The following is a 14,988-nucleotide window of genomic DNA, read 5'->3' on the forward strand; positions in this document are numbered from 1 at the left end:
TCCTGAGGACGAGATGAGGTATGACAGGATTGTCCCTGTCCCAAAATATTGCTATCCTTCTATAAGCTGCTGGAATGTTTCTTCTTTCCATTCTCCCCTTCTCTGTGAATGAGAATCAGTGGGTTATGAGGCATTCTCTAAAAATGCAGGTGCAGCAGTCGTGGGAATGGCAGTCGGCCCAATGCAGGTGTAAAAGGAACTTCAGATGTGGAGAAGAAAATTACAAGGCATTGTTTCTGTGATGAAGTGTGATCTGCTTTCTTCTCAGCACCACATGACATCAGCTGTACTTAGAGAACTGACTAATGGGAGGAGAAGGGTGGGTGACTCTGGAATATAAGAACCTCAGGAGGGAGGATGGAGCCCAGTGGGAAGGCTCTCAGTTGGGAGAGGTGAACAAAACTCCCAGGAGTGTACCTGGATCTCAAGGGCATTAGGAGGTGAAAATGAGTGGAAAAACTAAAAGGAGAAAGACCTTGTTCTTAGGAAAAGGGGTGGAAAGTTGCACTGTCCTTCCTCCAAACTGCTCACACTACCCTGTCTCAGAGACCCAAAACTCAGGCAGGCACCTTCAGTATCACAGGTTAGGTGTATCAGAGTTGAACCTGTTGAGGGAGGTTTGTCCTGGGAACTCAATCACCAATTCATGGTATTGTTTCTGTGGAAAAGTGTCTCAAAGTCTGCTTGTAAGCCACTTGTTTGAAACATGATAAAGAATCCCTTCATAAGATTATTTACTTGTGGGCAATTTTGGAAGTGCAATCTCAGTTTTAGACTATAGTCACTATGCTCTGAATCTCTAAATATATTGCACAATATTAAAAAAAAAGAGCCTTTTATAAGGAAAAAAATGCCCAACATTTGTGTCACCATGATCAAACTTTTGTATTATATATTCAGATATAGGAATATTTCCTATTAATATTTACTGTTTAAATGATATTTAGGCACTGCAGAATAGCTCTGACATAGAGCAAATCTAATAACCTATCACTTCAAATACTCTATATGCAAGTACTTTATATCAATCTAAAGATACAATCAAGAGGTAATGCTTTAAGGCTACTTATGAAGGCTACCTTGGTTATTGAAAATGTGTATAAGCAACAAAAACACTTTTGCAAAATGTAGTAGAAACAAATTATTATTGCCATCTTAGAAAGAAAAGCTATTGCACACCAACTAGACATTTAAGATGGTATCCTAAAACTTATTGCTATTGTTCTGTTAGGACAGATAATTGCTCAAAACTGCCCATTTTAAAACATCAAGAAATTCTCTCATTTTTGTTATCTTTTCAGGCAAGGCAACATCACAATAAAAACTTTTAAAGTTAAACTTTTAAAGTTAAAAGTGAAATTTATTATAATACAATAAATGCAAGTGTCATTATTAAAAATGCTGGTTAAAATTATAAAGTATCTAAATAATTTTTCTAATATAAATATTGGAAATAACAACTTTAACAATTCTATATGTACACAGGACACTGAAAACATAAAATCATGCACAAGGCCAAAAAATAATGTTGCACATTAACCCTTTAGTTATGACTTTCTATTTTCCAGTCCCAGCATCATACCCACTAATTACTCAGATCACAAGCCTCAATGATTAAGTGTTTTGAATGTATTTCAGTTTCATACTTTAACAATACTTAAAGACTATTGGTTGTATTCTGATCAAATGGTTCTCCTTCCCATATTTCCCTTTCTCAATAGATCTTAGACAAAAAGGTGAGCAGGGAAAACTGTGATTACAGGATCCAAAACATGACATGTATACCCAGTGATTCATTTAAGGGTGGCATAAAGTTACATAGAAAAGACCTACAGGACGGAAGACAGTAAGTACACCAACGTGTAGGGAAATTAAGCAGTTCACCCACTGCGTGCTTACATGGCTCCTCTATCTCTTCAGGAAGAAGCCAGAGCTGTAGAGAAGTCAGGACAAACCAGAACTGTTGAGTAGGGGCGGAGGGCAGAGGGAAGGAGCTGGGGAGAAGTGCCAGATCATAAAGGAAACGTAAAAGAGTTATCTATCTATTCTCCCCCTCCTGCTAACGCAGGGGCTGGCTCCAGCCCAGCCTCCCTGCCGGCATCTCTGTGGACCTCCTCCCCCAGCATTGTCTTTCAGATGAAAAGATACACCTGTTCCCCACTGAGAAGTTTTTTTGGGGGGAGGGAGTATGTTTTGTTTTTTATTTTGATTATATGTTGACAAATTATTGTATATATTTATAGGGTACAATATGGTGTTATGATTTTTGAATATAAGGTGGAATGATTACACTAACATATGACCTCAAATATTTAACTTTTTTATGAGAACATTAGAAATCTACTCTTAGCAATATTGAAATACACATTCAATTATTCCTATATTTAGCATGCTGTGCAAGTGATCTTAAAAAAAAATCACACTTATTCCTCCTAACTGAGGCTTTGTACCCTTTGACTGTCTCCCAATTCTGAGAACACTTTTCATGAATTTGAGGAACAGCCTAAATATTATAGGCTTGAACATCTGAACCTGTCCTCAGCATGAAAGCAGGTGAGACTTTTTTTTTTTTTTTTTTAACAAAATAAGCAGGTAACACCCACAGAGGTTAAGTGGTTTAGCCACTGGAAAGATAAGGAAGTTGGGTGTGATCTTTACTTCTCTATGACGATGCTTCTCAAACTTTCATGTGCATACAACTCCTTTGGATCTCATCAAAATGCCCTGGGTCCAGAGTGGGGCTTCAGATTCTGCATTTCTAATAAGGCCCTAGGAAATGTTGAGGCTCTTGGTCTGTGGGCCACACTTTGAATAGCATGGACTACAACACAAAGAGGGATCCACCTCGGCCTTCCTGGGCCATGAGAGACCTGCTTCAGTGTTATCTGCCTCTCCAAGCACATCCCCAAGCAAAAGGTTTAGATGCACTGCATAAGGTGGCAGCTGTCTACAAAACTGGGTTAATATATTTTCTGAGAGCACCATGACTACATGAACAGCCAAACAAGTAACATAATTTGAGTAACATAATCTAAATTTGACAGGTCTATTTGCTGGGAATAAAACTCATCTTTTACTTATGAAGTCTTCCTTAAAGTGAACATGATATAAAGGTATTAAAAAACCCAGCATATTAAATTTCATAGTAAAATGCCGCATGTGTACATGTATACAGATAGTATGAGTTCTAAGAAATTCAATGCACTGTAATCAGAATAAAGTGCTACCACTGCTCCCAGCTAAAATCATCTCCTCTTCCAAATATAAGGAAAAACCCTTGAATTGTAAGGAAAATGACTGCATTGCCTGCCAACACAAGGCCACAGGCTCCCCATTTGATCTGAAAGACAAGAAAAGAAGGATTAAATCCTTACTTCCTTCATATTGTACTCTTTGCAATCCCTATTATTTTCTGCATTAGAAACATCCAATGAAATATTACACAAAGCTGCTAAAAGGCTTAATAATGTTAACAGGAGACAACGAACTGTTCAGAAATGAGTCTAATTACTTCCGTGATGCTTGTTAATTAAGTCTAGTATCATCCTTAATATGTTCCCAATTAGACATATTTCTCTACTTGTTTTTAATTGACAATGATTGCCTTAAGTAAAACTCAAGTGGTAAGATTATAAATAGTGCAATTACAATATTGGGTACTGAAAGTTCTGCACACATCAACTTCTTTCATGGAAAATAAAAATTGTAGAGTTATGAATTTGTTTGTTTCTTTTCTAGGCAAGAAAAGACTTTAAATAATAGTCTTCATACAACTGAAAACTGCTTTCCAGCTTGGTAGATGGTTTGTAGATGGTTTTACAGTAGCACATTTGGGGATGAGAGTACCCTCTAGTGGGCATTTTTTGTTTTACTTTAACCAATAGAAACGTCAATGAAAGTTTCTTCACAAAACACGATGGCAGTATTGAAAGGAAAAAATACAAATATTTACTGCAGCGCTTAAGAAGGCTGGTGTAAAGCACAAGAAGAATAAAGTCATGACAATCTTGTTGTATTCAAAACCCTTCAATCTTTCCCCATGATCTAGACAAAGATCAAAGTGGCATGGGGTTCAAGACCATTGCTAATCAGGTTTCACAACCCTTCCAGCCTTAATCTCAACAACCTTCTTTTAGCTCTACCACACTGGACTCTTCCTTATTCCATATACTGCATTCTTACACTTGAATGTCATTCCATACAACAGCCATCCTACCTTAATACAAATGCAATTTATCGTTAGAGGCCCATATCAAATGCCAGCTGGAATTTCTCTCTTCTTGGTGCCCCTATGGCATTCTGATCATGCTTCAACCGTCTCACATAGTACACTTACAGTATACTTACGCAGCAAGCTAGTTTCTGTGTTCCTTAGGAGCAGAGACAGTACCTATTTCTTATTTCTGGTGTTTTACAAATAGTAGTTGTTCCAAAGATATTTATTGAATAAACAAGACGTGGGCTTATCTGATATTCAATGCCTCAAATAAGAGTTTCATAAAATTAAAATAGAATGTAATTGGAGGGAATAAAATCAAATAGTAGGAAAGACAGTGAACATCAAATAATTGAATAAATTATACCTACAATGCGTATTTTGAAGACAAAAAGAAAGTTTTTGTCTTGGAAGTGAAGATGTCAACTTATTCACTGCATTTTCTGGAAGCTACATAGTTGTCCCTCAACATATACCTATTATACTGAGTTGAGAGTTGAGTCCGTGATCCCATTTGCAGAAGAATTTGAAATATCTTCATCTTGCAACTAGAAAAGTCCTGCTAGCATAGTATCTGCGGATCACTGTAAGATTTAAGAGGCAGGAATTTAAGAACAATTCCAGAGAATAGCTTAAAGTAGAAAAAGCAAGAAATCATATCGTCTGGCTAAAAGTTGTAAGAGAAATAAAGAAAGCACTCTGAAAGCATGGCCGAGCTACTGATAGGCAAGTCTAAAGTAGAGGAACAGAGCAACTAAAAATACACGGCCTTGAGTATAAAGCCTAAGTAATGAACATGAAATGGAGGTCCCAGACACAGGCCTCTGAAGTAAACTCAGCAACAGTTGGGCAAAACAATAGAAAATAAAACTTACCACAGCCACACGAGCAAGAATAACAGGAAATCCAAAGGCAGAAACAACAATTCCAGTAGTGAAGAAATATGCCAGTTCCCGACAGGCACTACTGGTTGCATCTGAGTCATAGGTGACTCTTTTGGCAATGAAATGGGGGATGGGGGAGATGGCGTGGAAAATCAGGACGAATAAGGGCCAGTAAACGCTGTCAGTTGGACCCAGGCAAAATCCAAAAAGAAAAATAACAGTTACATTTTAAATGAAAGACATACTACTATTTCAAAATCATTGCTATTTTAAATGTTTAGGTCAAAAAATTAATTGTGTATATTAGAACATAAGATGATTTCTACCAGGGATAGATAAGTAGTGATAATTTTAAAATTACTATGTAGGTAGCTTATATTGTGTTAAGAAATCACTATATAATACATACCCTAGAAACTTTACTGTTTTCTGTACCACTGAGCCACAATTTCTTTAGAGACAAAATTTTAACTTGGTCATTTCTGCCTTCCCTATAGAACATAGTAGAGTGTCTTGCAAAAGCTAGCTCGGTAAAGATCTTTTGAGTGCACGCATGCTTGAAACCTTTTAAGAGCTTAGAATAAACCCCAAATTCCTTGCCCTAGACTACAAAGCCTTTATGGTCTGGTATTATCCACTTCTTCCACTCATTTTGTACTCTTTTCCCTTCATTTGCTTAATCTGTAGCCACACCAGCCTTCTTTCTGTTCCTTGAACACTCTGAGCTCATAGCTGTTATCCTGGGGCCTTTGCGCTACCTGTGCCCGCTGCTTGCAATGTCCTTCCCCATGATCTTCTCATTAGCTGACTCCTTCATACCATGTGATCTAAACTGACAGATTCCTTTCTAAAAGCGGAACTTTCCCTGGCCATCTATTCTAAAGTACCCCAGGTCACCCTCGAACATACTACCCTCTTTGAACTTTCTGCACAACACTTCTTCCCATCTTGGTCAAAAGCCATTTATCTCCAGGGCCTAAAATAATGTACTCCATTTATACTTGTTAAATGAATAAAATAATAAATAAATTTTAAGTACGGAAGGCATGAAAATAAGTATGCTCACTAGTGAAAACCTTAGATGTACTCTAATCTTCATTATAAGAGCTCACAATTAACAATGTAATGTAAAAACAAAACAAAACTGTTTTCCTCCCAAATTTCAACATTTTGTAATTATAAAAAAAAATTGCCATCTGGTTTCCAACAGTATTTTCTCTATCAATACTTCAAAAATAATCTTTTTTTCTCCATCAGACATTTGTTATGCTTCATTTCTTAAGAAAAAAAAGTCTCTGCTCACTTTTATATATACACTACAATAATTCATATCACCACAATACTGTGATCACACAGATACACCCAGACAGCACCTACAAGCAGGTGTTAGGATGAAGCCACACTAATGAAAGCCTCCCATTCCATCCACAGATCTAGGTAACCAAAAGGCAAGAAGGGAATGTGTCCTTCAAGAGGACTCAGGATGGAAACAGTGGATTTGGACCCCTGATTTTAAACTAGAGGGATGATAGTATGTTTCAGGAATCACCAAACAATATTGTGGGAAGTAGCCCTTAGACATTCTCTACTTCAAAGGCCTTCTTTGAACAGTGAGAAAGGAGACACAGAGAAAGGAAGGGGTTTGGAATAGAAATAGCTGTCACCTGATATATCCACAGCCAAGAACTCTTAATTTTTCCTGGAATACAGTGACAGTTTTGTGAAAAACAATCTGATTCTATGTTTCCATTCATAGTAAGCCACCAATATCCAACTAAGAGAAATATTAATGTACAAGAAACCTTGTTTATATATAAAATGTAAATATTAAATATATACAATTCAGGAAACGCGTAGGCCGGGGTTGGCCAACTTTTCCTGTAAAGGGCCAAAGAGTAAATAATGAGGATCTGCCAGCCATAAAGACTATCTCAACTACTTAACTCTGCCAAAGATCATTGGCAGAGCAATGCAAAAGCAGCCAAAGATAATTCATAAACAAATGAGCATGGCTGTATTTCAATAAAATCTTTATTACAAAAACAGGTAGCAGGTTATATGTGGCAGTTTGCTGACTTCCAATATAGATGATAATCCTGGTTCACTATCAAGATACAGCTTTGGGAGGCCAAGGCGGGAGGATGACTTGAGGCCAGGAGTTCAAGACCAGCCTGAGCAACACAGAGAGACTCCATCTCTACAAAAACTTTTTTAAAAAATCAGCTGGGTGTTGTGGCATCTCTAAAAAACAAAAAATTAAAATAAAGATAGAAAACAAACTTATTTGTAGTAGCGGTAATGAGTCATTTTCTTACCTTACAAAGACACAGTGTATCACAGAGAATTCAAACTCCTAGATTGACAGTTGGTTGTGGAATAGTGGAAAAACGTTTGGCCAAGAGCGTCAGAACATGAGCTCTATTTCCATGTCTCCCATTTTAACTTTTTTTCTACTTTTTTATTTAAGAGATGGAGTCTCGCTCTGTCGCCCAGGCAGGACTGCAGTGGTGTGATCACAGCTCACTGCAGTCTCCAACCCCTGGGCCCAACCAGTCTTCCCACCTCAGCCTTCCAACCCTGCTACAGGCATCATGCCTGGCTAATTTTATTTTAGTTTTTTGTAGAATGGGGTCTCACTTTGTTGCCCAGACAGGTCTCAAACTCCTGGCTTCAAGCAATCCTCCTACCGCTGTCTCCCAAAGTGCTGGGATTATAGGCATGAGCCACCACGCCCGGCCTCTGTCACTTATTGCTGTGCAATCTGGGTAAGTCTTTAACTACTCTGGGCTTTGGTTTCCCAGCAAGAAATGAGGATAATAATATCTTATTACCTTCCTAAAGCTAGAATAAAGTAATTGCTGTGAAGGCTCTACACAAACATAAGTGACTGCTTATATTTGGATGGATTTGAATTCATCACTGTCATAACAACTCACTTCAATTGGTCTCACTTAACCACATCATCATCTTCTTTTTTTTTTGGAGACAAAGTCTCACTCTGTCGTGCAGTGGCACCATCTCGGCTCCCTACAACCTCCACCTCCTGGGTTCAAGCAATTCTCCTGCCTCAGCCTTCTAAGTAGCTGGCACTACAGGCGTGTGCCACCACGCCCAGCTAATTTTATATATTTTTAGTAGAGACGGGGTTTCACCATGTTGCCTAGGATGGTCTCGATCTCTTGACCTCGTGATCTGCCTGCCTCAGCCTCCCAAAGTGCTGGGATTTCAGGCGTGAGCCACAGCGCCCGGCCTAATCACATCGTCTTCTATCTGGTTTTTCAAGCCAATCACGTGCGAGACATCTAAGAACTCTCTCTCCTTGTTGAATCTTGACATCGACGAACAAAAACCTGTTGGTTGGTTTGGTTTCCTAACTCACTCTCCTTTTCTTTCCATTCGTACTGCCCCAGCCCTCAATTTTGCTTGATTTATGACAGAAGTCCCTTACTATTCTCCTTGACTGCAGTCTCAGCACTTTCCTATCTAGTTTCACATTATGGCCAGAATGACATTATAACATAACCCCCTTCTCCAAACCCATTCTCAAGATATTTTCCCAGCTCCTATTGTCTGATGTATAAAATGGAACCTCCTCTGCACGGCAGGCATATAGAGCCCTAAGTGCTGACTTTTACACTCTTGACTAACTCTTCTTTTGCCACTCCAACTACAATTTATGCTGTACCATAATGTACCATGTGTGGTTTCCTGAAAAGGCTATATACGCTTTCATGTTTCTGGGCCTTGGCATGCAGCTTTCCTGGTGCCTAAAGTGCTTTTTCCCTAGAGATCTGTATGACCTGCTTCCTGATTTTCTTGACTTTTCTTCTCACTTTGTACTTCCTCTGAGAGGCCCTCCCTGGCCACTGTCTTCCCAGCTTCTATGCTCTTCACCTTTTGTACCACTTCTACCTCTGACAGTATGCATACTTTTGTTGTTTACTGTCCGTCTCCCCCACCGAAACACAAACTCTGAGAGAGCAAGACCTTTGTTTTCTTATGTCTTAATCCCTAGTTCCCATAACAGTGGCTAGCACATGGGAAGCATTCAACCAACAATGGTTGAATAAAAAAATGTGTAGAATGTTCCCTCTGCCTGGAATGTCCTCCCCTGACTCATCACCCTGAGAAACTCTTATTTATCTACCAAGTCTTGGCTTAGATACAACCTCTGCCATGCAGCCTTCCCTGACTGTCCCATTGAAACTCAGGTGCACTTTATCTGAGCTCCAGCATACTTGGCTGGCATCTCCATTGCAGCTGCCATCCTACTGACTAGACTGTTTGTCTGTCTCTCACTCACAACTAGAACTTTACCTCTTTGAGGACAGGGCTGTGTCTCTTCATTTGTGTGTCCCCAGCTAGTCCAGAGTAGGTGTTAAACAAATGCTTATGGAATGAATACATCAATTTTTAACAGAGCCCTCTGCAAAAGTATACCTGACCCACAAAGGGACTGTGTTCATAATCCAGGCTCCACTAACTCACTGGTTAGAACTTGGTGCTAAATTGACCAAACTCTCTAACACCCATACTAACAGTGACAAAGACACAGAAAGAGGAATCGTTCTTTTTGAAATGATAACTTACCCATAATCCTCTAAGGCACATCCCAGCATAAGAAAAGTCAGCCCAATAGCCCCACTGAAGGATAATGCCACAAGAGCTGTGAAAAATAAAGCCGAGAGTTAAAGTTCCCACAGTAGAGGTTGTCAGGCGCTAGAGGGTTTGGGGAAACGGGGAGTGACTTCTAATAGGTCCAGAGTTTCTTTGGGGGGATGATTAAATTTTCTGGAATTAGATAGTAGTGATGGCTGCATAACCTTCTGAATATACTAAAAACCATGAAATCTTACACCTTAAAAATGTTAATTTTATGGTATGTGAATCATTTATCAATAAAACCATTTACTAAAAGAAAAAAGAAAAAAAGGTCCCAAATGCAAGCAAATGTAGCAATTTACTCATTTTATTGAGGTTACATTTGACCCCTGTTACAGACTGCATTATGTGTGTCCCTTTCAAATTCGTATGTTGAAACCTTCCTGGCTCCATCCCTCTCACCGTAAGATGCTATTAGGAGGTGGGCCTTTGGGAGATAATTAGGTTCAGATGAGGTCATGAGGGTGGGGTCTTCACGATGGGATGAGTGCCCTTATAAGAAAAGAGAAAGTAGAGCACACGCTCTCTCTGTCTTTCTCTCCCTCTGTTCTCCAATGTGAGAGCAGAAAGCAGGCCTGCAAACCAGGAAGCCGGCTCTCACCAGACACCAGATCTGACTGCACCACAATTTTGGACTTCCCAGTCTTCAGAACTGTGGAAACTAAATGTTTGTTGTTTAAGCCACCCAGTCTACAATATATGTCTTATAGTAGCCCAAACTGATTAAGGCAATGACCCATGTCTGCCACCTTAAAATCATAAGGTATACAAAGGTCTCAAGTAATTCCAGTACCTAACTCCTATCCAATGTATGAATTCCCTCCATATTTGTCACCAGATGGCAGCCAGTCGGTCCACACAACTCCAGTGAAGGAAAACTCACTACCACCCAAGACAGGTCATTGAATTCCAACAGCTTCTAAATGTTGAAAGCCCTCCTTCTTTAAATTATATCCAGAACTGCCTCCCTGTAATATACACCTTTGATCATTTTGCCTCCCCAAACCACAGTACTTCAAGTATTTGAAGATTGTTTTCATGTCTTTGTAGGAAACAATTCCCAACTAGTATCCACTGTATAAAATATTTATTCCCTGTATCTATGGGACACTAGTCTCTGTGGGAGTAGGAACGTATTTGCCCTTGTTGTGCTGCTGAGTGAGAAACGGAGTATCAAGGTTGTTAAAAAATCTTGAGCTCTGAGTCACAAATAGGAGTCAAATCTTAACTCTGCCACCATCTGGTCTTATGACCTTGGGTAGAAGCTAAACCTCTGAACCTGACTTCTCACCTATAAAATGGAAATAATGGTGCCATCTTATTGAGCTTATGGGAATTAAATGAGATAATCTATGTAAAGTGCTTGGCAAAAGGAGGTAGTCAAATAAATGCTGACTGACTCAGGTATCTACTCATTTTAGCAATGTTCTTTGATAAAGGTAGAGATCAAAAGCATAGGAGACTATCTTATCCAAATTTTCTTCTGAAAAAAGTCCATAATACTCATAATTAGTATTAAACTAATTAATTAAGCTAATGAACATTTTTGATTACTTCCTTTTACTTGAGAGAAGATTTAGAGAGACTCTTTAATAGGAAGGTGCCAAAGTGCTTTTTAAGAAACATCTGAAAGTATACAGATGTTAAGGGACAAAGTAACACTGTCAATTTTAACATTATCTTTTTACATTTCCACTCTTTAATGGAAAATGCCCAGGTGTGGATGGAAAGCAAATACCACATACTATTTCATTACAGATGATCTTTTCCTAGCGGGCTTTGCTCCTCTGCTCTGTGCCTGACCATGGGCAGTACCCCCTCCTCCATGAGGCCTGTCAAAGCTAGGAACTGCAGACCTCTTCCTTCTGTTTTGATACCAGTTTCTCAAGGTTCACAATCATCTTTCTGTTTGATTCTTTTTGGTCTTCTTTTTCCCTCTTTTTTCAGGAATCACATCTTCTGCATCTCTTAAAGTTGGAGTTGACCAAAAATCCAACCCCATCTCTTTTCACTCCACACATTCCTGCTGAAAACTTATGTTCAACCCAAAGCTCCTAGCACCACAAGGGCCCAGCCGCAACTGATGCTCCAGCCCAGAGTAGGTCCTAAAGAACTCGGCCTGTACTTCCACCTCCAGTCTGGACTTCTCTGCCTTGACTGCCAACAAGAACCTCAAATTCAACATGTGTAACACGTGTAAAACCGAATCACTATCCCTACGCTTTAAAGGTCCTATCTTAGAGGACTGACACCATGATTGCATTCCACCTTCCAATGAATCAGTAAGTCAAGGTGACTCAATCTCCCAGACTTCTTAAACTCTCTGCTACAGCCCTGGTGCACGCAGGCCCTTAACCTCTCATTCCTGCCTCTGTGACTCTTCCAATCCATCCTCTACACAGCAGACAGTGATCTTTCAACTACATATATCACTGCTGCCATCCCTTTGCAGTTGCTTCCACAGCCTACAAGTTGTTCTGGCATGGAGGCTCACCATGGCCTGACTCACTCCTAACTGCCTGTCCAGCTTCAACCCTCACCACTAAGTTCCGGACTTACTAATGTAGCTTAAGTACCTGAAGAGAAGAAGGCATGTTTGTTTCATGAGCCCTGCCCCATGTCACGTGCTGTCCTCCCCACTTGGGATATACTCCACCTTCACTCCATGCCTTGCCAAGTGACGCCGTATTGATCCCTTCAGATTCAGTTCAAGCATCGCCTCTTCTGTGAAAACAGTCCTCTCTCTGGAGCAGGGGAAATTAATTCCACCTGTATCAGTTTCCTAGGGCTGCCGTTACAAAGTACCACAAACTGGATGGCTGAGAACAACAGAAATTTATCTTCTGACAGTTCTGGAGGCTTGGACTTCTGAAATCAAAGTGTCAGCAGCGCCACCACACTCCCTCTGAAGGCTGTAGGGAAGCACCCTTCCTTGCCTCTTCCTAACACTCAGCGGTTGCCAGCATGGTTGCCAACAATCTTTGGTGCTCCTGGCTTTGTGGCTGCATCACTCCAATTTCTGTCTCTGTCTTCACATGGTATTCTCCCTGTATGTCTCTATGTCTAAATTCCCCTCTTCTTATAAGGACACCAGTCATTGGATTAGGGCCCACCTTAAACCAGTATCATTTTAACTTTATTATATCTGCAAAGACACCACTTCCAAATAAGATCACATTCACAGGTACTAGGGAATTAGAGCTTGAACATATCTTTTTGGAGGACAAAATCCAACCCACCATCTGTTCTCCCACCGCATCTGAGCACACCATAAACACTGACATAGTAATATAATTATTTCCAGCTTTGTCATCCACCAATAACTTCTCATTTATCTTTGTATCCTAAGTCTCTGGCATACAGTAGTGCCTCAATAAAAGTTGAAGAATCTGTAAAATGCTTCCTTCCCTTAGTCCTTTTCCATTTCAGACTTCCTTTTTTTTTCACTACATCACAATTTTCTAACACATTCACACATAAACCTGATCATGGTTTGGTAGTTTCTGATCATGTGTGGTACTGAGACACTACTTTTCATCTGTTTTTGGCATTGGCTTCAAATGGATATATAACACAGTCGACACTCTCCAAGTAAACCATGTTTACTAAACTGATATTAAGTATAAAAGTCAGCCAGAAATAATGATAAAATGTCTGCTGCTAACAGCTCACACACTCGGATAAATTCATAGTGAACAGAGGCGTACTCATATATACTATCTACATGTTTATAGCAGATGTTAACTGGGGATATCTTTGGGTGCAAATTTCAAGGATGATATAAACGCCAATATAAAAACAAGCCATGCTACTCTATCCGACAGACTAGAAATGGAATGTTTTCCTACCAAAATACAGGAAGCCTTGCAAAAAACCTTTTCCGTCTCACATTGCTCTGAAGCCATACAGATAAGGGACGCGGTGTTTTTACCAACTGCCCCATGCAAAAAATACATACTACACAAACACTACTTGCTTCTCTGTCCATAGACGAACGAAGAAAACACTATTAAAATTACACGTAATCTACTCTCCACGACTGCGAGAAACACCGCCTTTCTGGGTGCTTTCCATTGACACCTGCCCGCGGTCAACTCTGCCCAGTTGGAAAAATCATTAGGAAAAAGAGGATTAAGTTTCCCAATGCTAAGAACGCTGGAGACAAAGGGTCCTTTGTAGCAAATAGGAAACTGCGGAGGGGCAGAAAACCAGAAGAAAGGCGTTAGGGTGGACACGTCAAGAAGTGGAAACCTTGTTTAAAAACTCAGGAGGGGTGGAGGGCGCCGCTCTCGCCGAGGGCTCCGCCTGGGGAGGGGTCTGGTGCCGCCACTGGAGAACAGGAAGGCCAGCGGCCTTGCAAAAAGGGCCGAGGCTCCCCCGAAACGCCGCTCCACCCACACCCCAAGGGACGAAGGGAGCGGGCGATCGCCTCCCGACCCGGAGAGGCGGGAAGGGTGGTGAGGCCGTTCCTCAGCGGCGCGCGGAAGGCGCAGCCCCAGGCTAGACCAGAACGGAGGTGGCAACCCCACCGCACGACGAGCGAGCCGGGGACCGCGATGTACCTTTAACGCCCGCCATGTCTCCCGAGCTGGGGCCGCGGCTGCTTCCGGCTTCCTGCCACGGCCCGGGCAGCCTGCCCAAGCCAGACCGGGAGTCGCCCCGCGGATCCCGAGCCCGCCCCGGCTACGCAGAGCCCCGCCCCCGCCGGTGCAGAACTCCGACCTTAGCTCGCAAAAAACGCCGCGCCTGCTGGTCCAGACCCCGCCCGCACCACTCAGAGCCCCGCCCCCGCCGGTGCAGAACCCCGCCCCCAGCTCGCAGAGGCCGCGCCTGCTAGTTCAGACCCCGCCTCGCTACTCAGAGCCCCGCCCCTGGCGGTACGGAGCTCCTCCCCTAGCTCGCGGAGGCAGCGCCTGCGGCTCCAGACATCGCTACCGCTACTCAGAGCCCCGCCCCTGCCAGTGCAGAGCTCCTCCCCTAGCTCGCGGAGGCCGACCCTGCTGGTCCCGCTCAAGCCCTCACCGGCCCAGAATTCCGCCCCCAACTCTCAGAGGCCGCCCCTGCTGGTCCCGACCCCGCCCCCGCCACCCAGAACTCCGCTCCTGCCAGTCTAGAACTCCGCCCCTGCCAGTCTAGAACTCCTCCCCCAGCTCGCAGAGTCCAGCTCCAGCCCTAAGATCCCACCTGGCCCCACAAAGCTTTCCCAGAGTAACCCCAACTCAGTGC

General features: G+C 41.8%; 1 protein-coding gene across 3 annotated transcripts; it reads right to left on the reverse strand.

Annotated features, from left to right (window-relative positions):
* Window positions 1-1,339: 1,339 nt before the first annotated feature.
* LEPROT (leptin receptor overlapping transcript) lies at window positions 1,340-14,545 on the reverse strand. Of its 3 annotated transcripts, none has more exons than XM_055233844.2 (4): window positions 14,325-14,545; window positions 9,691-9,766; window positions 5,092-5,278; window positions 1,340-3,340 (listed from the first exon to the last, which is right to left on the reverse strand). In XM_055233844.2, the coding sequence occupies exons 1-4, from the start codon at window positions 14,338-14,340 to the stop codon at window positions 3,224-3,226; spliced, it is 396 nt and encodes a 131-aa protein (XP_055089819.1). In that variant the 5' UTR covers window positions 14,341-14,545; the 3' UTR covers window positions 1,340-3,223. The 3 variants fall into 3 exon arrangements, with proteins under 3 accessions (XP_055089819.1, XP_063469400.1, XP_055089820.1); XM_063613330.1 differs by having other exon boundaries at window positions 14,485-14,515; XM_055233845.2 differs by lacking the exons at window positions 1,340-3,340; window positions 5,092-5,278 and adding an exon at window positions 5,290-7,341.
* Between the last annotated feature and the right edge of the window lie 443 nt (window positions 14,546-14,988).

This window comes from Symphalangus syndactylus, chromosome 19, assembly GCF_028878055.3.
Source record: "Symphalangus syndactylus isolate Jambi chromosome 19, NHGRI_mSymSyn1-v2.1_pri, whole genome shotgun sequence".
NCBI classification, from domain to species: domain Eukaryota; kingdom Metazoa; phylum Chordata; class Mammalia; order Primates; family Hylobatidae; genus Symphalangus; species Symphalangus syndactylus.

Coding starts and splice junctions, on each gene's coding strand:
- LEPROT (XM_055233844.2), bottom strand. Junction 5,279..9,690: donor TGTGCCTTAGAGGATTATGG/GTAAGTTATCAT, acceptor TCCAACTGACAG/CGTTTACTGGCCCTTATTCG. Junction 3,341..5,091: donor TTCTTGCTCGTGTGGCTGTG/GTAAGTTTTATT, acceptor CTTGTCTTTCAG/ATCAAATGGGGAGCCTGTGG.